The sequence below is a fragment of the Schistocerca gregaria genome, chromosome 3 (genome assembly GCF_023897955.1).
Source record: "Schistocerca gregaria isolate iqSchGreg1 chromosome 3, iqSchGreg1.2, whole genome shotgun sequence".
NCBI lineage: Eukaryota > Metazoa > Arthropoda > Insecta > Orthoptera > Acrididae > Schistocerca > Schistocerca gregaria.
Genome location: NC_064922.1, coordinates 936,131,432 through 936,157,912, shown reverse-complemented (window position 1 = coordinate 936,157,912; position 26,481 = coordinate 936,131,432). Strand labels below are relative to the sequence as shown.

General features: G+C 42.5%; 1 protein-coding gene across 5 annotated transcripts in view; it reads right to left on the bottom strand.

Annotated features, from left to right (window-relative positions):
- Positions 1-26,481, bottom strand: part of LOC126355833 (transmembrane protein 47) — a 361,809-nt gene that overhangs the window by 49,362 nt on the left and 285,966 nt on the right. Inside the window, exon 2 of one of the 5 annotated variants that reach the window (XM_050006284.1) lies at positions 19,863-20,094. The exons of the other annotated variants lie outside the window; for them this stretch is intronic. Within the exon in view, the coding sequence (XP_049862241.1) occupies positions 19,863-19,886 (24 nt within the window). The 5' untranslated portion in view covers positions 19,887-20,094. The remainder of the gene's footprint in view (positions 1-19,862; positions 20,095-26,481) is intronic. 5 annotated transcript variants of the gene reach the window in all.

Here is a 26,481-nt window from a genome sequence, read left to right as displayed (position 1 = left end):
AAATTAAAAGTACATATCACTCAGCAGACAGCATTTTACATCTCCCCAATCCATTTAGGAGGATTATGGAAAGACATGCCCGTCAAATGCTGGCTGAAGCATCCAGAACAAGCACCTCCGGCTGAAATAACGGCCTTGATATGCCTGGGCATTGAGTAAAACAGAGCTTGGATGGCGTGTACATGCAGCTTCAACACGATACCACAGTTCATCAAGAGTTGGTTGGTTGGTTTGGGGAAGAAGACCAGACAGCGTGGTCATCGGTCTCATCGGATTAGGGAGGGATGGGGAAGGAAGTCGGCCGTGCCCTTTCTGAGGAACCAGCCCAACATTTGTCTGGAGTGATTTAGGGAAATCACGGAAAACCTAAATCAGGTTGGCCGGACGCGGGATTGAACCGTCGTCTTCCCGATTGGGAGTCCAGTGTCTAACCACTGCGCCACCTCGCTCGGTCATCAAGAGTAGTGATTGGCATATTGTGATGAGCCAGTTGCTCGGCCACCATTGACCAGACATTTTCAATTGGTGAGAGATCTGGAGAATGTGCTGGCAGGGCAGCAGTCGAACATTTTCTGTGCCCAGAAAGGCCCGTACAGGCCCTGCAACATACGGTCGTGCATCATCGTGCTGAAATGTAGGGTTTCGCAGGGACAGAATGAAGGGTAGAGCCACGGGTCGTAACACATCTGGAATGTAACGTCCACTGTTCAAAGTGTCGTCAATGCGAACAAGAGGTGACCGAGACGTGTAACCAATGGCATCCCTTACCATCACGCAGGGTGATACGCCAGTATGGCGATGACGAATACACGCTTCCATTGTGCTTTCACCCCGATGTCGAGAAACACGAATGCGACCATCACGACGCTGTAAAGACAACCTGGATTCATCCGGAAAAAAACGCCGTTTTGCCATTCGTGCACCCAGGTTCGTCGTTGAGTACACCATCGCAGGCGCTCCTGTCTGTGATGCAGCGTCAAGGGTAACCACAGCCACGGTCTCCGAGCTGATACTCCGTGCTGTGCAAATGTCGTCGAACTGTTCATGCAGATGGTTGTCGTCTTGCAAACGTCCCCATCTGTTGACTCAGGGATCGAGACGTGGCTGCACGATTCGTTACAGTCACGAGGATAAGATGCCTGTCATCTCGACTGCTAGTGATACAAGGCCGTTGGGATCCAGCACGGCGTTCCGTATTACCCTCCTGAACCCACCAGTTCCATATTCTGCTAACAGTCATTGGATCTCGACCAACGCGAGCAGCAGTGTTGCGATACGATAAACCGCAATCGCGATAGGCTACAATCCGACCTTTATCAAAGTCGTAAACGTGATGGTACGCATTTCTCCTCCTTACACGAGGCATCACAACAACGTTTTACCAGGCAACGCCGGTCAGCTACTGTTTGTGTATGAGAAATCGGTTGGAAACTTTCCTCATGTCAGCATGTTGTAGGTGTCGCCACCAGCGCCAACCTTGTGTGAATGCTGTGAAAAGCTAATCATTTGCATATCACAGTATCTTCTTCCTGTCGGTTAAATTTCGCGTCTGTAGCCCGTCATGTTTGTGGTGCAGCAATTTTAATGGCCAGCAGTGTAATTTCCCTTTAGATCCACAGAGCTGCACTGCGTTAAATGAAAACAAACGTTTTTAGACTGCCCGCAGAGCGACTGGGGAAAGCGCTGAGCAGCAGGGACCTGTCGGAGTTCTGGACTCACTACCACCGGCTGGAGAGCGCGTACAGCACTGACTCGAGCACCGAGAGCGAGGGCGAGGAGCGGCCCGCGCGGCCCGAGCAGACCGGCGAGTCCAGCCGGGCGGAGGACCGCAAGGCGGCGGGCGACACGCCGCCGCCTCCTCAGCAGCGGCGGCAGCAGCCGCCGCCGCCGACGCCTGCGGGCAAGACGAGGCGGCGGCGCGCCCGGCGCGGGCAGGCCCGCGCCCGCAGCCGCGCGCTGGCGGCCGTCCGCGGCAGGCGCTGCCGCTGCACGCACTGCCGCAGCCGGAGCGCCTCGCGGGGCGGCGGGGGCGGGCGCCGCAGGCCGCGCCGCCGCCCCCGCAGGAGCTCGCGGCCCTCTCCGAGTGCGGCGGCCGCCGCCAAGAGCAGGCGGCGCAGGCAGGCGTGGGGGCGGGGCCTGCCGCGGGCCACCGCCCTCGTAGAGTGTGCAGCCGCGCCCATGCACCACCAGCAGTCACCACCACAGCAACGGTCTCAACACGCTGAGGACCCGTCCGACAGGTTTGTGCGACATTCGCGAGTTTTCGTCCGCACTTGTACAGAGTGCGGGTGCGCACAAAAAGGAGACGCGGAAAATGCCCCCCTGTTCTCTGAGGCAGCCGAATGGCAACTGCGGGCGAGCCAGAATGAACGAGACGTTCTTTGCCCGCTTTCGGCACGCCGGTTGGCGACGCGCCGTACTGATAGAATCGAGGCGCAAGCACTGCCATCTTTTTCAAACGATTTTACACACGCTAATCGGTAAAGAAATAGATTTTTCACGTATATCAGCTCCACAGTAAAGTGCCCAAGATCTCGCCGAATCTCATAGATAGTGTGATATTCCCCTTTAACCAAGACGCTGTACGAAATTCCAAAAAGTTTGCAGTGAAAAATGTGGGTCTCTATGATTTAATAGTTGGTGTATATTACGCCATATGTTCCTGTAAAGGAAATTTAGCAAAGATACTGATTTTTTTCTTTAGACCTGCGAGGAAGTCTGCCTTCAATCACGAGAAATTTTAATTAATGTATCACATTCACGTCCGACCTCACGCTCGACAGATCACTCATAACATTTTTTGTATATCCTAAACCATTCGAAGTATCAATAAGAGATTTTGGGTAAGTGATAGCACGCAAAGAGGAGCGTATTTTGCTATACCGTTAACACATGTATCTTTCTTATATACAGCGATGTGATTATTTTATTTTTGAATCCAGTACCATATTTGTTTAAAGAGTCTTCAACAGCTGTTGCAAGGAGAATTTGCTAGCATGAAAACAAACTTGAAATATCTTTCCTTATGTTATTGCAGTCCGGAACAACGAGGTTTCCCGTAAGCTATTGACTTTTCTGGTCGCCAATATCTTGCTTACTATGACACTTAGCTGTTGCAAGTCAAGTTTATCCAAATTATATTGTGTTTTGGAAAAAGAAGCGAAATTAAACCTGCCAAGAAGAGAAATGCAGCAGCTACTCATAACTGATTATGCTTCTTTAAATGATAAAAAGTTAGCAATTCGGACAAAAATAACTCGACAACTGTGTTGCAATTTTGGCAGAATCCCTTAACCCATCGAATTTTTAATAGTGAACAATTGGAATGGAAACTTACCAAAGGATTTTCTTCATGTTCTTCAAGATATCAAAATAATTCCCAGAAAATAGTGCACTATCTAATTGTTCCTACCCCTTTTCAGAGTGAAGCGATGATCTTCACCTTAACTGTCTTTTTGTGTGTCAAAAGATAGATTATTAATATACATGGTGAGCACAAAGTCTTGCCCTGATTATAACAATTTATTACAGAATAACCGTTTGACTTTTTCGTTTTTAAGACCGCATAACTTAGTAAACCTCAACGTGTGCTCCCTTGGTAGCTCGGAGAATGTCGAGGCGATATTCGAGTTCCCGTCAGGTGTTTCGTAACATGCGGTCTGTCACAGTACCCACAGCACCTTGTATCCTAGCCTTCAGTTCGTCAACCGTAATGTCTGGAGAGCAGGGTGGCCAGTGTGTTGGACCGTTCCTTCCTATCCACAGATCCGGAAATGTTTCATCCAGGAAATCATGCACTATCAAATCCCAGTGGGTGGTTGCTCCATCTTGCTGGAAAAGTATCCATGGTTGATATTCTAACTGTGGGCCAATGAACTGTTACAAAAAGTCTAAGTAAATTTTTGCGGTAATGGATTTTTCTGTGAAGAAAAACGGTCCAAAAACCTTGTTCTGCATGAGGCCGCACCAAACATTCACTTTTTCGTTGTCTCGCTGTAACTATACGGTACCATGTGGAGACTCTGAACCCCATATGCGGACATCATGCCTATTTACAATTCCACATACATGGAAGGTGGACTCATCGGTAAAGCATATGTGATTTAAATAATCGTTAGCGCAATCAATCCTGTTGAGAATCTCAGTTGCAAATTCAGCACTTGGCAGCAAATCATTCGGTTGCAAGGCCTGCACGATTTGCACTTTGTAAGCACGCAATCTAAACCTTTCATGAAGGATCTTCACCACACTTGCTTGCGGTATTTGAAGTTCACGCGATGCTTGAGGAGTTGATTTAGACGGGCCCCGTTGAAACGACTGCCGAACACGATCAACAGTTGCATCACTCACACGAGGCCTGCCACTTCGAGAACGATCTTCAACGCTGCCTGTTTCGTTAAACGTTGCACACCATCGCTTTATTGATTTAACGTCAGGAGGGCTGCGCCCATAAGAAACCCGAAATTTACGCTGAACACTGATGGGCGATTTCGTTTGGTGAAACCAATCCATACACTGCACTTTCTCCTGCTTCGACACCATTTCGCCAGCAGCTAAGGTGACATAAGAGACCGCGTCGGTGTTGTGGAGCACTAGCGCCATCTACTGATCACAGCAACTAGTAACACTAACGTATGTAACGGCATCAAATCTGACTTACAGCTGACCGCTGTGGCCGAGCGGTTCTAGGCGCTTTACTCCGGAACCGCGCTGCTGCTACGGTCGCAGGTTCGAATCCTGCCTCGGGCATGGATGTGTGTGATGTCCTTAGGTTAGTTAGGTTTAATTAGTTCTAAGTCTAGATGTTAAGTCCCATAGTGCTCACAGCCATTTGAACCATTTGTAATTTATTATGTCAAACGGTTATTCTGTTACAAATTTTTACAATCAGGACAAGACTTTGTGCTCACCCTGTATATAATCTATTTTAACCTTAATGAGTAGTCTCAAGCGGTTCACAAAGTAATGACTATCATGTCTTTGTAATCCTGTTATTCACAGATACAGAAGCACCAAATTTGTTATTTCTCATAGAACACTGCTCCATTTTATTTCCAGAGTAGAACTGACCCAATAAAACTCTCTTGTAGCTCTGATGCTGCATAAGCACACTGACAACTTGCAGAACCTTGCCCACTGTTCATTGAAGTAAATATCACTGATGAATTCAAAGATATTTGTGGTAAGAAGATTCACTCCTTCGCCCTGTGCAAGATAGGAAAGGAAAGATGGTAGACTATTTGCTGTACTTTTACAGATGTCAGATATAACTGAGGTGTAGAAAGAAAATCCTTTGATAAGTTTCATTTCCAGTTGCTCGAGCCATGTGGGCTCGATACACAATCGATTTCCTCTTCCTAAGATACTCTTTGCCTCAACTTTGGATCTAGCGAGTAGCGCCCTCGCTAACGATAAAAGCGCGATGCAGGAGGGCTGCGTGATCAGTGAGGAACTGGCGTTTGTTTGGAAAGTGCGAGCGGTTCGAGGCTTTTGATGGTGCGGGACCCAGCTGTCAAGTCTGATGATGGTGGAGTGTGGACTTTGATGGCGCGAGGTCCAATGGTCAAACCTGATGACGGTGGAGCGTGTGGTTTACAAGTGGTCGGCGTCTGTCCCACCAGTTGGTTTCTGTTAGTGGGCATCCTGGCGCAGTTTGGAGCCAACGTCTACTTGGGGTTGTTTTTGGCCAGTTTGACACTAGCGGAGGTCCAGTCTCTTGACATGTTAAGGAGCGGGAGAAAGGTCGCGTCCTGCCCAAGCTACTTGAACTGCCTCTGCCTCTCGCCTCTCCTCCTCCTCCTCTTTCACCTTCTGGTGGGTTTTGTGTTACCTGCACACACACAATCAGTCCCACTACAATAAGGTAATTTGCTATAAGTGTTTACTGAACGCTGCTGTATTGCCTGCCTGCGTCCCCCTTCTCACTTGAAAAGTAGTTTGTTACTTACGGAAAAGAACTGTACTTGGTTTCAGTGTACGAAAGGTGTTTTATAACTGATGGCAGCTGCGTATGAGATATTATCCTAAATTAATTTACTGAAGTTAACTATTATTGTCCATTGAGTGGTCGCTGATCTTGAGGAGAAATCTTAGATCTTGCAGTGTAACATGGTTGTTTAGTAAAACAATTTATTGGCGGCTCTTGTCTTAGCCGCCTCCCTTTAAATGTAATTTGGTGAAACTGTTTTCAATAAACTGTCTTGCCTCTCCCCTTCAAATTCATTGTTCGCTGCTTATAAAAATCTGTATTTGTGATTTCAATATAATGACAGGTGGTTTTAATAACTGATAGTAACTATATACGTAAAATTCTTCTCAACTTCAGGACATTTTACCTGACTGTAATTGTGAATTAAATGATCACCAGTTTTAATTAAGTAAAACTGTTTATTGGAGGCTGTTGTCTTACCTTCCACCCTTTAAATATTATCCTTTGCTGTTCGAAAAAAAGTGTTTTGGTAATTAACTGCAATTGTGTCTGAGACATTCAGCTAACTTCTCTGTGAACTTACCCCTACAGCTGACCATTCAGTCACCGTTGTTTGTTGAAGGTCTGTATCCTGTTATCTACTTGATGGTGTTAATGAAAATCATGGCAACTGTTTAAATAAATCTTATTTGTTTGTTGTCGATCTTAATCATTTTTTTGCACCTATGATGTTTATCGTAGCTACCATGTGGGGGACACCATCTGAACCTTGACACCCCCTTTTCACCTACCACTGTTCATTATAAAAGGTACGCGGGATTATGGGATTCTCCCGAAACTGCAACAGAATTAGCGATTTATTTTTGTCTGAATTGTTAACTATTTTTCCTCTGAAGAAGCTATTATGACGAACTGCTACATTTCCATTGTTGACAGGTTTCATTTTCCTTTTTTGCCGAAACACAGTATAACTTACACAATAACTATTGCGACGTAATCTTGAAACAGAGGCGGCCAGAGAGCTCAATACCTTAGGGAGAAACCTCACTGTGTTGGTTCGCTGCACCATAAGAGAAGAAATTTCAAGTTTATTTTCATACCAGCAAATAGGTTATTTTCTTATGTTAAAAATATGGTTCAGATTGTTCTTATTTGGGATGATTATAACATTCAAATCGCATTTGCGCTCAACATTATCACAAAATATCTTATTCGTAATTAAAGCTTAAAAACCATTACATATGAAAACGCTCTATTATTAACAGAGGGTCTGGTGACGTCACAGACCAGGAGTTAAGACGAAGCTATACATGTGATACAGGAATGTTACCCCAAGTTACTAGGTTTTTACGTACTTTTTCTGCTAATAGTTTAGCTATTTAGTGACGGAGAACGCAATTACAACTTCTAAGAAACAACAGAAAGGAATTTTGTGAACTGCGTACAAACTTGTAACGAGATCCCTTCAAAGCAAATTGTCATAACGATAGTCTATAAAGGCTTCGTACAACGACAAGAAATGTTCCAGTTTATGGAATAATAACAGATACGACCAAACTGTCTTGCCTCTCCTGTTTTATTTAACATAACTTTGTTCACAGTTTTATTTCGCATTCACCAATCTTTTACGGAAACCATTTGATGAACAGTTTTGGTTGCTTGACACCAACAGTCAATGGTAATTATACAGGTTTTCTCCTTTTCACAAATTGAAGCCCGCTCTCCGCGTTATAATTAAAAAGAACCGGTCTCAATACCGCGTCCCTCGTGAGATGCGAATAGATTTATCCCGGAATTGACCGCCTTGTAGGTGTACTCAATTTAATGACCACACTTCACTGTCCGCGATTTCGTGTAACTAAATGTCCATTTGTTAGTCTGATTGTATACCATAGCTATTTAAAACTCGCCCCTATATTTTTTCACAACTCATAATTACTCTTAGAAATAAACAAGTAAAGAAGTACTAAACAGAAAAAAGACGCCGTATCATCGGCTTCGTCAATATAAAGCAAAAAAGCAAAACACCTTAATATGCCCAATTTTACCTCTTCTTTAGGATCGGCTACCTTACTATTTAATTTACCACATATTTTACCTCTTCTTTAGGATCCGCTACCTTACTCATTAATTTACCACATATTATTTCCAATAACACTAAACAGGTATCGCCGTTATATTTTAATTGTATTCAAAAGCTTATTATTATTATTATTATTATTATTATTATTATTATTATTACTGCCAAATCGTAACAAATCACGCGGAGGGCGTTTTTAACGGTAGCTTTACACTCGCCCAGCCTTTATTCAGGCAATATTACATACAAATATACACACAAGACCGAAAGATCGATCTCTCTACCGTAACCAATAGAGGCAAATACGCTATTCAGGTTCCGTTACATCTATCTTGACTCGTAATGTTACACTTGCTCAGGGCAAAGTTCAAAATCGGACGAAAATGTCGAACGTGTGTGTGTGTGTGTGTGTGTGTGTGTGTGTGTGTGTGTGTGTGTGCGTGTGTGTGTGTGTGTGTGTGTGTGTGTGTGTGCGCGCGCGCGTGTGCGTGCGCTCTTTTGAGAAAAACTGTACAGAACAAACTGTCAATCGAGTGTTTTACAAAGATGTCCTCGAAAGGCTCAGGAAAACTGAGCATCTAGTGAGGCCGGACATTGCTGATAAGTAGATGCTGCATCATGGCAACGCCCCTTGTCCGCTCCCATCACGGAATTTTGGACCTCAAAAGGCATTCCTCTTGTTCCACAGCCCCCCAATTCACGTTATAAGAGTCGTTGTGACTTTCGTTTCCCGAACCTGATAAGTGTGTTGAAAGGGACTCTAGAGAACACTGAAAAGGATATGGCAGGCTTGTTAAAAGCTCTACCAAGTTAAGATATTCAGCGTTGGTACCAAGATTGGGAGCAACTACTCCGCCGGTGTATAGCTGCCTAAGGGAACTACTTTGAATGGTACAATATTGTTGCTCGGAAAAAAACTCACCATCTCTGGTGGATAAAAAAATGAGTCATTACTTTTGTCACACACCTCTTATCTTACTGTAATGGTTCCATACTAACGCATACACACAACTAACCGCCATAACTTGCTGGTGGGTCACATAATCGCCTCTTAGCAGCGCTACACTCATCTACAGCGCTACAAAGCGACCTGTGTGGTGATTTAATGGGGGTGACTAATATTAATGTCCGAACAGCTCGTACAGAATAGCTGCGGAGCTGTGCGTGACTTCCTCTTGAAAGTGTCAAAATGCTCCACTGTAGCCTAACGTATTCGTTATTGTATTAACGTGACTTCGAGCACGTCCTCAAGTCTTATACTTTCTTTGAACGGATGCGAAAAGAACCCTCAGCGCCAAGCGTTCCGGAACAGCGAGCTAAATGCGCGGCGGGTTACGACATCAAAGCGCAAATTCTAAACACGCACAAGCCTATTACGTGTGGGTCACAGCTCAAACACTCCGTCCCTGGCTTTCAGTATGCTGCCACGGGGGATGTAGTGTAACTGAAGCCCTAGCACGGGGAACCAGAAATATCTTAAACTTGTGGTGCGCCCCTTTTTAAGTGCCGACTGCATGCTTGTTTACAGCCTCCTGATGTACGTCGTGTTGCAACTGCCTGCTGATTCTGATGACGGGCCTACGAACAGTTGATCCGCGGTATGCGCGTATTCCTAGCCCTACATGAAGCACATTTATAACACCTACGGTCGCAGAAACAATTAGCAGCACAGCTTTCAGGCACGCAGTTGTGGTTGCTGCATCTGAATGACGGCGCACGCAAATTTGTAATCTTAAGTTTATAGAACACACGATTTTGTTAAAAATGAACTGTAAAAAAAAACTATTCTTGAAGTTTTTCTCTGTCTGAAAATGTAACGTTAGCTAAAATAAAATGACGGCAAACTCATTCTAAACACATCCCCCTTTACTGTTGCAGCTTGGGTTGTTTAAGGAACCATTTGCACTCTAGCACAGACTATATTTAATTTACTTAACTTAGATTGTATGTATCTATTTTTTAAGACAAGAGAAAGCAAAATAAAGGAATTAACACCGCTCTCTTGTCACAGCCAGTAGGCATCAGCACACACTTACGTCCTTCTAGCACAACGAATGACATAATATTTTGTGTGGCTCCACAGTGAGCCATATTGATACTTATTTGCACAAAAGAGGCGCAGAATTATAAGTCGCTCTCATTTGTGAATTATCTGCAATTATTTACCTAAAGTTTTACGTAAGTGTATTTCATATAGTAATGTATATGTTGAAATGAATATATGTTTTATTTAATCGTATGCTTTTCTCTGTTTTAGTAGTTTTAGTCACTCCACTGTCATGATTGAAGCTGAGGTCAGATATCAGACTTTGTCTACAAAAAATATATAATGAGCCCGCAACGTTCCGTGCATCTTCGGACGTGCGAAGCTCGATAAATTCACGGCGTAAATTGCATTTACTTTTTTTGTGTGACCTCAATGAACAATGCTACGGAAGATTTTCTGAAACATTAAGAAATTCAATTCCAATCTTAAAGGCGAAACATACTTTGATCTCTCAATTACTTATCAAAACCAAAATAATAATAATGAAAACAGAATTGACAGCAAGAAACAAGACAAAAGTTATAAATACTTATTCTATACCAATATTGACCTACTCATTTGGAGTACTGAAATGGAGTAACACAGACCTAGAAGCACTCAATACACTTACACGATCACAATGCCACAAATATAGAATACATCACATACATTCAGCAACAGAAAGCTTCACATTAAGCAGAAAGGAAGGAGGAAGAGGATTTATCGACATAAAAAACCTACATTATGGACAGGTAGACAATTTAAGAAAATTCTTTCTAGGACGAGCAGAAACCAGCAAAATACACAAAGCAGTCACTCACATAAATACATCGGCTACACCACTACAATTTCATAACCACTTCTACAACCCTTTAGATCACATAGCATCAACAGATACGAAGAAAGTAAATTGGAAAAAGAAAACACTACATGGCAAGCACCCGTATCATCTAACACCGCCACACAGCGATCAAGACGCATCAAACACATGGCTAAGAAAAGGCAATATATACAGTGAGACGGAAGGATTCATGATTGCAATACAGGATCAAACAATAAACACCAGGTATTACAGCAAGCATATTATTAAAGATCCCAACACCACAACAGATAAATCCCGACTTTGTAAATAACAAATAGAAACAGCAGACCACATCACAAGCAGATGTAAAATACTAGCAAATACAGAATGCCCCAGAAGACATGACAATGTAGCAAAACTAATACATCAACTTGCCATACAACATAAACTAATAAAACAACACGTTCACACATACAAGTATGCACAACAAAATGTACTGGAGAATGATGACTACAAATTATACTGGAACAGAACCATTATAACAGATAAAACAACACCACATAACAAACCTGACATCATACTAACCAATAAAAAGAAGAAATTAACGCAACTAATCGAAATACCCATACCCAATACAACAAATATACAGAAGAAAACAGGAGAAAAAGTTGAAAAATACATCCAACTGGCTGAGCATGTCAAGGACATATGGCATCAGGATAAGTTGACACTATACCAATTATACTATCAACTACAAGAGTCATACCACACAATATCCACCAGTACATCAACGCAATACAGCTACATCCAAATGTATATATAAAGCTACAGAAATCTGTAATTATTGATACTTGTTCAATTACCTGAAAGTTCCTAAATGCAATGTAACATATACCGTACAGTTAAAAGTAAGTCACGCTTGATCAAGGTCCGCGTCACTTTCCATTTTTTGACCAGACATAACGCCTGAGAAAGGAAAATAATAATAATAATAATAATAATAATAATAATAATAATAATCTTGATCGATGTGTGGCTGTGTTAGATGACACGGGTGCTTTTTGCAATTTACTTTCTTCGTATCTGTTGATGTTATGTGATCTGAAGGGTTGTAGAAGTGGTTATGAAATTGCAGTGGTGTAGCTGATGTATTTATATGAGTGATTGCTTTGTGTATTTTGCTAGTTTCTGCTCATTTTAGAAAGAATTTTCTTAAATTGTCTACCTCTCCATGATATTAGTTTTTTGTCGATAAGTCACCTTCCTCCTTCCTTTCTGCTTAATGTGAAGCTTTCTGTTGCTGAATGAATTTATAGCTTTTGTCTTGTCTCTTGCTGTCAATTCTGTTTTCAGTATTTTTGTTAGTCCTTGCCTATATTTTTCTTTTAGTTCTTCTTTAATATTTGTATTATCTATTCCTATTTTTTGTCTGTATCCTAGATATTTATAGGCATCTGTTTTTTCCATCGCTTCTATGCAGTCGCTGTGGTTATCCAATATGTAATCTTCTTGTTTAGTGTGTTTTCCCTTGACTATGCTATTTTTCTTACATATTTATATCATTGCTGAATACTTCTGTTATCTTTAGTAATTGGTTGAGTTGCTGTTTTGTTGCTGCCAGTAGTTTTAAATCATCCATGTATAGCAAATGTGGTATTTTGTGTGGGTATGTTCCAGTAATATATCCATAATCTGTATTATTTAGCATGTCGGATAGTGGGTTCAGAGCAAGGCAGAACCAGAAAGGACTTAATGAGTCTCCTTGGTATATTCCACGCTTAATCTGTATTGGCTGTGATGCGATATTTGAATTTGTTTGGAAATTAAGTGTGGTTTTCAAATTTTTCATTACTATGTTTATGAATTGTATCAATTTAGGATCTACTTTGTATATTTCCAATATTTGTAGTAACCATGAGTGGGGTACACTATGAAAAGCTTTTTGGTAATCAATGTATGCGTAGTGTAGTGACCTTTGTTTAGTTTTAGCTTGATATGTCACCTCTGCATCTATTATCAGTTGCTCTTTACATCCTCATGCTACTTTGCAACAGCCTTTTTGTTCTTCATTTATAATTTTGTTCTGTGTTGTATGTGTCATTAATTTCTCTGTAATGACTGAAGTTAATATTTTGTATATTGTTGGTAGGCATGTTTTGCTGGGTTTGCTGTGTCTGCTTGATCTTTAGGTTTCAGATAAGTTATTCCATGTGTATCAGGGACTGTATATGGGTCTGTAATATAATTGTTAAATAATTTAGTTAGATGTGAATGTGTTTAGGTGAACTTCTTTAGCCAGAAATTTGCTATTTTATCATTTCCAGGGGCTTTCCAATTGTACATAGAATTGCTCGGGTGACTTCATGTTGCAAAATTATCACTTCACTTCAGAAATTTGTGGTATCATCTTGTATGAGTCTGTTTCTGTTTGCATCCACCGTGCTTGTCTGTTATGTTGTACCGGGTTTGACCATATGTTGCTCCAGATGTGTTCCATGTCTGTTATGTTTGGTGGATTGTCTATTTTAATGTGTGTGTTATCTGTATGGTAAAATTCCTTTTGGTTTGTGTTGAATGTTTGGTTTTGTTTCCTTCTATTTTCACTTTTTTGTATCTCCTAAGTCATTTGGCCAATGCTTGTAATTTCTGCTTCTGTTCATCTAATTGTTCTATCGCTTCTTGTTGTGAGATTTTACCTGACTTTTTCGTTTTTGTCTGATATTTCATTTCTTATAAATTGTGTTAGCTGTCCGATGTCTTTTCTCAGTTTTTCTATTCTGATCTGTAGCCTGTGTTGCCATGCTGGTTTTATGAGTTTCTTCTGTGTGTTGGTTGGTTCGATTAAGTTGACACTCGGCGGGGCGACGGATGGGAGCGACTGCAAGTGGGAAATGCAAACGGTCGCTGTCATCAGCCTCCGCACCGAGTGTCAACTTAGTTTGCGCGGTGAGTACCGATTGCAATGATGAAACCGGAAAGAAGAAAGTGAAAAGGCGGTGATGAAGGGATGGCAAAGTGGGGACAGTTCTAATGTAAGATTCCATTTGTCGGCTTAGAGCAGTGACCTAATGTGTGATGGTTTGTTTATGTCGCAGATTGTAGTAGTGAATGCCAAAGGCTGTCTCTGTATGTCTTCGTTACGCGCGTAGGATAATGTGGTACAATTTCGGTTCAGGTGCTATTCCTATCAGTATAAGGTTTCCCGCTGTTTTTCAGTTTCGTAGGGCACTTGCCTTTGTGTGGAGTTGAATACAGCCGTTTGTGCTCCAGACAGATAAAAGAGATCTTGCAGCAGTCGTCTTAGGTAGGAAGTTGCCGAACGCCCATCTCTGCAGTCACACTGTCGACTGTCAAACGACATCTCATTGCTGCGGAGTATCAATACAAGTAAACTCCTCATGTCAAATATCAGTGAAGTGTGTTACGTAGATTCAAGTCAATTTTCATTTTTCTTTTTGACAGTTCTCCTTCATAAACACCTGTAATTAAAATTACTTTTGTTCTATTAAGGGCACTTTCAGTGTCGGAGCTTTACGTAGTATAGCGTCCCCAGTGAGGTAATAAGAAAACACTTAAAAACAGTATTTATAAAGAAGAGACATTTAAAAATTGTATAATATATTTTTATCATATAGCCGTAAAACAATAATTTCTCTGTGTAAGTTTCGAGTACAAAGAAATATAACTAAATGATCTAAAGGGACGACAAGATACGCTCTTTTGTTAATTTTATAGTTGTCTTCACTTCTCTTGTCTTCGTTATGTGTAGACGGACATCTTACGAGTGCTGGCAAATGTAAGCATATTTGTACGAATTAAGCAGATAATATACTGATTTAATATCAGTTCACTTTTAATTTGTAAGAGGTGATCCCGATTTCATGTCCGCCTTCCTTTGGATTAACCTGCATTCAAGTAATTTACAGTTCAACAATCGCAGCGGCCGATGCAGCCAACGGCGCCATTACGTGGCGATATTAACTTATAAAATTTAGCGGAGATGAAATACTCGCCCGCTATTAACGTAATACACATTTTTCTCCACAGCCGCACGAAGTTGCAGAAAATACGTAGCTTTAAGATTCTTATTTTCAGTACCATAGCCGAGAGCCAGAGCCAGGACTCCGACTACAATACCATGGTTAACAAAAAATACTCTCGCGCGTGTGTTGGCCGCAATTGTGATTAATAACTATAGATTTTCTGCTTTAAAGTGAACTGACTAGCCGAGGAAATTAATATGAAAAGTTTATTCATTTGTCCAACTTATATGCTCATGTCTTAAGATTCAGCGAGTCTAGCATTCATTAACTAGCAAATAATTTAAGATTAATATTGTTAAAAAGGAGAACTTTACAAAAGCATTTAATCGTAAATCAAAATTGAACGCAATAATATCATTTTTATTAAGGCCCACCACGTAAGTCGGCAACAATCAAAATAATAATAATAATAATAATAATAATAATAATAATAATAATAATAATATATTAAATTACGACGGCCGACGGACGCGACAGCAATTGTAACGCAACAAAGAGTGTTTGGCCTAATGTTTACACATCTGTTACTACAAGCCCTTTGCTGTTACTAACGACTTAGCGAAGTAAACAAATGAATAAAAAGTGAAAACAATTACTCAGCGTTTTGTGTATTTTGCAGCACACTTGTCCGACTGCTGTTTCTATTTTCTAGGCCATAACAATAAATACGTCTGCCATTTTCCGTGTGGGATAATAGGCTTTCATTACGCTGAGGTCATCAGTCCCCTAGAACTTAGAACTACCTAAACCTAACTAACATAAGGACATCACACACATCCATAGCCGAGACAGGATTCGAACCTGCGACCGTAGCGGTCTCGCGGTCCCAGACTGAAGCGCCTAGAACCGCTCGGCCACAACGGCCGGCAAAACATGGTAAGTGATGTACTTTATTCGTATTAGTTGATACTTCCACGACAAATCATGGAATGGCAGCTCTATCTCCAATTTCAGATTCTGAATAATGGCAACTTTGTCAGGATGCGTGCATGTAAACAATGGTGCGAGCAAAACAGCTGGTAGCAGTAGAACGCGAGCGGTGTTCGTGACAGGAAAATGCTTTTCAGGGGCGATTTTTACGAAAATGAGGATGTGGATAATTACAACTCGGATAAAGAGCCAGAATATGTTCCTGGACGCAAATGCGCTTTAAAATTTTTTGATGATCAGGCAAATGTAATAAGCAAGTAAACAACGTTAAGATTCGACTCTCACCCTAGTTTAGGTAAATTTACAAGACAGGATGATGGTGTAAATAAATGTCCACCTACCACTTTGACATAAGACCAAAATTTCTTAGGATTTTCTGCCAAGTCAGTACATAGAACTTTCCTTTCGAATTCGTTGAACGCCTCTCGCATAGACCACCTCAGATTACATTTCGCTTCGTGTAATTTTTGTTTGTCTGCAAGGCTTTGGCTATGTTTATGTTTGCTGTGGAGTTCCCTTTGCTTCCGTAGCATTTTTCTATCTCTGTTGTTGTACCACGACGGCTCTTTTCCATCTCTTAGGATCTTGCTTGGCACATACTGATCTAATGCATATTGTACGATGGTTTTCAACTTTGTCCATTGATCCTCAAACTATCTGTACTTGAGATAAAAATTTTGTGTTCAGCCGTCAAGTACTCTGAAATCTGCTTTTTGTCACTTTTGCTAAACAGAAAAATCTTCCTACCTTCAACATTTCCATTTACGGCTGAAATCACCGATGCGGTAATCGCTTTATGATCGCTGATGCCCTGTTTTGCGTTAACTGTTTCACATAGTTCAGGTCTGTTTGTCACCAGAAGGTCTAATATGTTATCGCCACGAGGCGGTTTTCTGTTTACCTGCTCAAGGTAGTTTTCAGATAACGCACTTAAAAAAATTTCACTGGCTTCTTTGTCTCTGCCACCCGTTATGAACGTTTGAGTATCCCAGTCTATATCTGGTAAATTAAAATCTCCACCGAAAACTAACATGGTCGAGAAATCTACTCGAAATATTTTCCAAATTTTCCTTCTGGTGTTCCGCCACAACAGCTGCTGAGCCAGGTGGCCTATAACGACATCCAATAACCATGTTTGAGCCTGCTTTAACCGTGACCTTCACCCAAATTATTTCACATTTTGGATCTCCGTCAATTTCCTTCGATACTATTGCACTTTCTACTGCTATAAACACGCCAGCCCCCCCCCCCCCTCCCCCACCACCGCTTCACTGGCAGAGGACTTGCCCGCGAAAGGCAAAGGTTCCGAGTTCGAGTCTCGGTCCGGCACACAGTTTTAATCTGCCAGGAAGTTTTATTTCAGTCTGAGTTTAGAACTTCACTGTTGTTTACATCTGGTTTCAGCCAACTTTCCGTCCCTAGTACTATGTGGGCATTGTGACCGTTTATTAATGAGAAGTTCTGTGATCTTTCTATAGTAAAAGTTGTAATGGGTTGTAACAAAACCGTTTTGACTTTTTCGAAGATGAAATACTATTACTTTATCCACACAGCTTCTTGTATTCGCTCCTGGACTGTGATCTTAAATAGAGCATTTTTTTCTACATCTCGCAGTTTTTTTTTTGTTTTTTTTTTTTTTGTGAAATGCCCCTCCTGCTTCTGTAGTCTTCGTATGTCACATCCCAAAGACTGGGAAGACTTGAAATATACAGTGTTCTCTCCAGGGCAGCAAATAGTAATTAACTCGGAAAATGTACTCACTAAAACAAGTCGCGCAACTTCTGCACCGCGACAGTCGCGGAACAGCCCCAAAACTTGCCCCGTGATTCGGGTTATCCGACTCTATTGCTAGGTGTATAACCTACTGCATCTTGCTCGTTAGAGAAGTAATATAACTTAAGAACTCTTGTTCGTGTATTAAATACTTGTCTGTTGTATTCAAATAAATCGCATGTACACCTCCGAATGCAAAGGAGGCACTATCTGTGAAAACAGTTGAATTGAATGATTTTAATTTTTCTGTAGCACCTTTTTCTCACCTTTGTGTCGTTTAAGTAAGACTCATTCCTTCAGAGTTGAGAATAATTCGTGAACTACATGAATTGTGGTTTAAAAGAATATTTATTTCAAAATGTATTCCAATTCTATGAAATGTATTACGAGAGACGAAGTCCGATATAACAACAGAAAATTATAGCTGAAGGAAGTATCTGTTAAATACCACTGTAAGTGTGTTAAGTTGGCGGTAAACTATTTATGACAAGGTATTTCACTGCCTTGCTCAGCATCAAACACGTCTTTATGTTTTATGTGGAACTACACTACTGGCCATTAAAATTGCTACACCACGAAGTTGACGTGCTACAGACGCGAAATTTAACCGACAGGAAGAAGATGCTGTGATATGCATATGATTAGCTTTTCACAGCATTCACACAAGATTGGCGCTGGTGGCGACACCTACAACATGCTGACATGAGGAAAGTTTCCAGCCGATTTCTCATACACAAACAGTAGTTGACCGGCGTTGGCTAGTGATAGTTTGTTGTGATGCCTCGTGTAAGGAGGATAAATGCGTACCATACCGTTTCCGACTTTGATAAAGGTCGGATTGTAGCCTATCGCGATTGCGGTTTATCGTATCGCGACATTGCTGCTCGCGTTGGTCGAGATCCAATGACTGTTAGCAGAATAAGGAATCGATGAGTTCGGGGGGGGGGGGGGGGGTAATAAGGAACGCCGTTCTGGGTCCCAACGTCCTCGTACCACTAGCAGTCGAGATGACGGGCAACTTATCTGCACGGCTGTAACGGATCGTGCAGCCACGTCTCCATCTCTGAGTCAACAGATGCGGACGTTTGCAAGGCAATAATCATCTGTAAGAACAGTTCGACGACATTTGCAGCAGCATGGGCTATCAGCTCGGAGACCATGGCTGCGGTTACCCTTGACGCTGCATCAGACAGGAGCGCCTGCGATAGTGTACTCAACGACGAACCTGGGTGCACGAATGGCAAAACGTCACTTTTTCGGATGAATCCAGGTTCTGTTTACAGCACCGTGATGGTCGCATCCGTGTTTGGCGACATCACGGTGAAAGAACAATGGAAGCGTGTATTCGTCATCGCCATACTGGCGTATCACCCGGCGTGATGGTATGGGGTGCCATTTGTTACACGTCTCGGTCATCTTTTCTTAGCATTGGCGGCACTTTGAACAGTGGACGTTACACTTCAGATGTGTTACGACCCGTGGCTCTACCCTTCATTCCATCCCTGCGAAACCCTACATTTCAGTAGGATAATGCACGACCGCATGTTGCAGGTCCGGTACGGGCCTGGATAGAGAAAATGTTCTACTGCTGCCCTGGCCAGCACATTCTCCAGATCTCCCACCAATTGAAAACGTCTGGTCAATGGTGGCCTAGCAACTGGCTCGTCACAATACCTCAGTCACTACTCTTGATGAACTGTGGTATCGTGTTGAAGCTGCATGGGCAGCTGTTCCTGTACACGCCATCCAAGCTCTGTTTGACTCAATGCCCAGGCGTATCAAGGCCGTTATTACGGCCAGAGGCAGTTGTTCTGGGTTCTGATTTCTCATGATCTATGCACTCAAATTGCGTGACAATGTAATCACATGTCAGTTCTAGTATAATATATTAGTCCAATGAATACCCGTTTATCCTCTGCTTTTCTTCTCGGTGTAGCAATTTTAATGGTCTGTAGTGAAAAAATTTGTGTCGTAAACACCTAGCGATTTCTCCAGCAGGTATCAATTGTATTATTAGGTAGTGAACATTCCATTTTTTTTCCTTTTCCACACATAACCCGTGCAACACTACAGTGATCCACAAGGATAGGCCCCTACATAGATATTGGCTTAAGGTCAGTTTTGACAAGTTGCAGAGTTGGTGAGAGCCGGTATCACGAGCTGTGGTATTTTCAAGTCTCGTAGTAGACGCACATTCCTCGACGGGCGGCCCCTCTTCTGACCTCACGTTCCAACGGCTGGCCATGCGCGCTCTGGCGCACGCACGCACGCTCACTCACCTGCGCTATCTGGTTGGCCGCCATGGCGACCGCAGGTGTCGCCCCAGCTGTGGCCGTCACGATGGCTGCATGCGCGTGCTGCTCATCCAGGGGTCGCCCTCCTCCTACACTTTACGGGCAAACTTGAAGGGCGCCGCCGCCGCCGGCCGGCCGGGCTCCACAGCGGGAAACGTGAGGGCCGACAACATGCGTGGCTGCTTCGCAATTTCCTGCCGCCTGCAGCGCGACGGCGCTGAACAGAATTACGCCTTGGTGAAAACAAGCGCCTCTTGTAGATTTTTTTATCTGTTTTGTTTTTGTGACGCTAAATTAAAACATCACTGTTCTGGGGAACAAGATATCGCAACGAGACACCTGGAACTAACAACCGAACTGTTGAGATTCCTACGAGAACATCTCACGACAAAACTATTCCGTCTAGTATGCAAGACGGATGAGAGATGCGAAATATCCCTCACAGTTCAAGAATAATTTGATAATTCCAAAAAGGGCATGCTTGATGACAGGTGTGAATACCACCAACCTCTCAGTTTTATAAGTCATGAATGAAAAATATTGACACGAACTATTTACAGAATGAAGCCGATCTTGGGTAACACTAGTTTGAGCTCCAGTAAAATGTACGAACTTGCAAAGCAACACGGACACCGCTACTTATCCAAGAAGATAAGTTAAAGAAAGGTAAACCTGCGTTTATAGAATTTGTACATTTAGACTAAGCTTTTGGAACTTAAGTGGACTACACACTTCGAAATTCTGAATGTAATACGGATAACACACAGAGAGCGAAGGTTGTCTAAAACTTGTAAAGAAACCAGTCTGCAGTTAAAAGGGTCGAGGAACACGAATACGAGGTGATGCTTTAGGAGCCACTCCTCGAAATTTTTCAATCTGTATACTGAACACGCAATAAAGGGAAGCCAACTAAAAATCTGAGAGGCAAATTTAATTTCAGGACAAGAAATAAAAACTTTGAGGCTTGCCGATGACATTGTAATTTGTCAGGGACACCAAATAACTGAACAGCAGTTGAAACGAGATGAACATGAACTAAAGTAATACAAAGGCTATGAGATGCAGTCGAATTAAATGAGATAAAAAAAGCTGATAATGGACGAAGTAGAGACGTAAAATGCAACTGGCAATAACAAAGGCTTTTCTAAAAACGAGAAATTTGTTGACATCGAATTTAACCGAAGCGTTAGGCCTTTTCCGACGATAGCCTTGTACGGAAGAGCAACGTAGACCGTAAGCAATTCATATAAGAAGAGGTTCGGAGCTTTTGAAATTTCATGCTACAGAGAACTGCGTAAGTTTAGATCTACTGATCGGAATAGCTAGCGAAGAAGTACTGAATCGAACAGAGCGGGAAAGACATTTATCGCACAATTAGACTAAAAGACGAGATCAGTCGATAGAAGTTTTCATGAGACATAAAAGAATAGTCAGTTGGAGGGGGGGAGTGTGAGTTTAAGCACCGTACAGCTTGACTTCGCTTTCTTACATGAGATAATTTGGAGGAAAAAAAAAAAAAACATAGCAACATATAATAGCTACAGCGAAATAAAGATCTGACTTCTATAAGACAGTTCAATGGATGCAGGTTGTTATGCAAAGAGGCTTGTGCAGGGTAAGCTAGCGTCGCCATCTGCACCTAACCGTCTTCGGAATGAAGGCTACAACAATAAGAAACGACGCTAAGGCAGACACACGTTAGAAGAAAAAGAGGTGGAGGCGGTGGGAGGGGAAAAATAGATAAAGAACGGCTGAACGCCTCTCTCTACCATCATAGCTGCTCCAATCAAGCATTTCAATTGATCCTCAGCACATCAAATCGTACCGCCAGGGGCTTTCGACACCATTCTCCTCAGTTTCCCCTCTGCTGCGCAGTTAAACGGCTTTCACAGGGTCCGCTAACTGTCAGTATGATTAAATGAGTGCTCTCATTCAAGCGCTGAAGCGCCCTTCATCAGCATGTAGATCTGCCACACAGCCAAGAGGGTATGAAGCGCAAAGGACGTCGAGGTAATTCTGTGTTCAACGACGCTGCTGGGCAATCAGAATACTTGAAATTTTCACCGAAGTCCCTCACGCACGACAAGGGCACTCAAAGTTACTGTGGGCTTTCATATTTTAGTTTCACGTCCTGCTATCGAACCACACACTGATTTATACAGGGTATCCCACTCAAACATCCCAAGGACCTAGGAGAGAAAAACCGCGGTAGATACGACAGTGAAAAATGCACCACATCCAGAGCATCTCAAAGAATTTATATTCCCGCGTCAGAACTGACCAATATCGTCGCCAGGGTGCAGCATGGTCGCATGATTTGTAAATGGCGACTCCACAGCCGCGCACCAAGCAGCAGTATGGTTAGCAGAAACGAATCGCCGATTGCTGTGCAAAGAAATTATCGTAGTGTGTATGAATGTGGTCCACATGATGTGAAAACAATTAAGGAATGGTATAGGAAGTTTTTCTGGCAACAGGAAGTCTTCTGAAACATTCTGGCGGTGCACCTTACGGAGTTTCAGAAGTCAGAGCGGAGGACATCAGCCAAACGTTTCTCAGACGCCTACGTAAGTCAATTCGTCAAGCATCTTGGCAACTTTATGTACCTCGATCAACATTGCATCGTGAAGTTCACTGGCGTCTTCGTATGTGTGCTTACGAAGTGCAAATTCTGCAACATCTGACGCCGAACGACAAACCACACACAATTTGCTCGCGGATATGCTGCAACGCATTGGTATGGATCCAGCTTCATGGAAAGATGTTTATTCTCAGGTGAGGCAACCTTTCATCTATCAGAAAGGGTTAATAGGCATAATGGTAGGATTTGGTGTCCGAAAAATCCGCACGTTGTCTTTGAACATGTTCGTGATAGCCATTTTCACTTCATGCGACCATGCTACTCTTTGGCGACGATATTTGGCACTTCTGACGCGGGAATATAAACTCTTGGAGATGCTCTACAATGCGGTACAATTTTCATTGTCTTGTCTACTGCTTTATTCCTGGGTCTTTGAAATCAGGGAGGTTCGAGTGGGACACCCTGCACTTAGTGATTTCACCGCAATAGTTTTACATTTAGTAGTTTCAGTTTCTTGACACTCACGTTGAAAAAAGACGACGATTTGCGCTTTTCTGTGCAGCTTCTCGCACATACAAAAGCTCACATGATGTCTTTGAGAAATAAAGCAAGTATTAATTAATCGAAAACGACTATTTATTTAATTCATAGATGTCAAATGATACAGGGATTCATGAGCAGTTCAGGCAGCTAAGAAGCCACTGAATACAACGCAGACATTTTTCAGCAGAAGAGCAATGTCATTTATCCCACAGTATCGGAGTCGTCACTATGTTTTATAAAATTTGAACAATACCCTAAAGCAAAACAGCGATAAAATTATTAGCTACAATAATTTTTTTCGCAGTATAATGGAAAAGACTCATTGCTACTTTCCATATACAGAGAGGTCCATTGAACGTGACCGGGCCAAATATCTCACGAAATAAGCGTCAGACGAAAAAATTACAAAGAACGAAACTTCTCTTGCTTGAAGGGGGCAACCAGATGGCGCTATGGTCGGCCCGCTAGAGGGCGCTGCCATAGGTCAAACGGATATCAACTGAGTTTTTTTTTTTTTTAATATGAACCAACAGTTTTTATTACATATTCGTTCAGTAATAAAGAAATATGAATGTTTTAGTAAACCACTTTTTTCGCTTTGTGACATATGGCGCCATAATAGTCACAAACATATGGCTCACAATTTTAGACGAACAGGTGGTAACAGATAGGTTTTTTTAAAGTAAAATACACAACGTAGGTACGTTTGAACATTTTATTTCGGTTTTTCCAATGTGATACACGTACCTTTGTGAACTTATCATTTCTGAGAACGCATGCTGTTACAGCGTGATTATCTGTAAATACCACATTAATGCAATAAATGCTCAAAATGATGTTAGTCAACCTCAAAGCATTTGGCAATACTTGTAACGACATTCCTCTCAACAGCGAGTAGTTCGCCTTCCGTAACGTTCGCACATGGATTGACGATGCGCTGACGCATGTTGTCAGGCGTTGTCGGTGGACCACGAACGCAAATATCCTTCAAGTTTCCCCACAGAAAGAAATCCGGGGAGTCAGATCCTGCGAACGTGCGGTCCATGGTATGGTGCTTCGACGACCAATCCACCTGTCATGAAATATGCTATTCAATACCGCTTCAACCGCACGCGAGCCATGTGCCGGACATTCATTCATCATGTTGGAAGTACATCACCACTCTGTCATGCACTGAAACATCTTGTAGTAACATCGGTAGAACATTACGTAGGAAATCAACATACATTGCACCACTTAGATTGCCATCGATAAATTGGGGGCCAATTATCCTTCCTCCCATAATGCCGCACCATACATTAACCCGCCAAGGTTGCTGATGTTCCACTTGTTGCAACCATCGTGGATATTCCGTTGCCCAATAGTGCATATTATACCGGTGTACGTTACTGCTGTTGGTGAATGGCGCTTCGTCGCTAAATAGAACGCGTGCAAAAAAAATCTTTCATCGTCCCGTAATTTCTCTTGTGCCCAGTGGCAGAACTGTACACGACGTTCAATGTCGTCGCCATGCAATTCCTGGTACAAAGAAATATGGTACGTGTGCAATCGATGTTGATGTAGCATTCTCAACACCGACGTTTTTGAGATTCCCGATTCTCACGCAATTTGTCTGCTACTGACGTGTGGATTAGCCGCGACAAAAGCTAAAACACCTACTTGGGTATCATCATTTGTGGATGATGTCGTCCAGGATACCGAGCAGCATTCATAGGAAACCCGTTGGGCATTTTGATCAAAATCGCCATACATCAACACGATATCGACCTTTTCCGCAATTGGTAAAAGGTCCATTTTAACACGGGTAATGTATCACGAAGCAAATACCGTCCGTACTGTCGCAGTGTTACATGATACTACGTACTTATACGTTTGTGACTATTACAGCGCCATCTACCTCAAAGCGAAAAAAGTGGTCCAACTAAAACATTCAAATTTCTTTACGTACTACACGAATATGTAATAAAAAAGGGGGTTCCTATTTAAAGGAACGCAGTTGATATCCGTTTGACCTCGGGTAGCGCCATCTAGCGGGCCAACCATAGCGCCATCTGGTTTCCCCCTACAAGCTACACCAGTTTCGTTCTGAGTAGTTTTTTTCGTTTGATGCTTATTTCGTGAGATATTTGGCTCGGTAACTATCAATGGCCACCCTGTATACTGAGCTGCTAAAAGTCGGGGGATAGGGATGTGCACACATACAGATGGGGGTAGTGCATTGGAGGAGCTGTCATATATACTCAGGCGATTGATGTGGAAAGGTTCCTGACGCGATTATGGCCGCACGATAGGAATTAACAGCCAATGAGCGCGAAATGATAATTGATGCTAGACGTATGGAGCATTCGATTTCGGTAATCGTCAGGGCCCTCAATATTCCGGGATCCATAGTGTCAAGAGTGCGCCGAGAACAACACATTTCAGGCATTCCTTCTCACCACGGACAATTTAGTGGGTGACGGCCTCCACTTAACAACCGAGAGCAGCGGTGTGTGCATTGAGTTGCCAGTGCTAACAGACACGCAACACAGCGTGAAATAAGCACAGAGTATCCGTTAGGGCAACGCAACGAAATTTGGTGTTAGTGGGCTACGGCAGCAGACGACCGATGGGAGTGCCTTTGCTAATAACACACCACCTGCAGCGCCTCTGCTGGACACTAACTTCTCGGTCGGACCCTAGACGACTGGAACACCGTGGCCTGGTTACATGAGTCACGATTTGAACCCAGGTTGTCAACAAGACACTGTGCAACCTGGTGGTAACTCCATGACGGTGTGGGCTGAGTTTCCTTGTAATGGACTGGGTCCTCTGGATCTTCGCCTACTTTGAGACCATTTGCAACTGTTCGTGGAGGTCATGTCCCCAAACAACGATGGAATTTTTCTGGATGCCATGTCACAAATCCACAACTGTTCGTGACTGAGGCTTCTTCTAAAGAAGGAAACGCATTCAAATTCAGCCCGCTCCTATCACATAGTCCGAACTTAGCGGCTAGAGAATACATGAGAGAGGAATGTGTGTGCGTTTTCTACTTTAGGAGGAGGGCTTGTGGCCGAAAGCTCAGGTGTGCAGCAGTCTCTTTGTTGTGTCTCTCTGCAACTGAACGTCTCCTGTAGCAATCTGTCCTTTCCTTAATGTAGTCGTTATTCCATCTCCAATTTTCCATAATTGTTATTTTAGTATTTAGACTACACATATACCTATATTTATGGATTCTGTTTCAAACAGCCAATTTCATTCATTCAAAACAGGCCCCAAAAGTTTGAGATTTTCTATTATTCTGAATGTTTTAAAGTTGAGCTTGGCATTTTCACGCAGGGAAAAAAAAGTTGCAGGCAACACACATTAGGCAACTGTGAATCCCTGTGCTTATCTCACCCTCTTTCCTATGTACAGCTTTTCTTTTTTTTTTAACGCCTACATAGGCACCATGTAGGCACCATCCTGCAAACTTCCCTGCCACCATTTTAAGGTTGG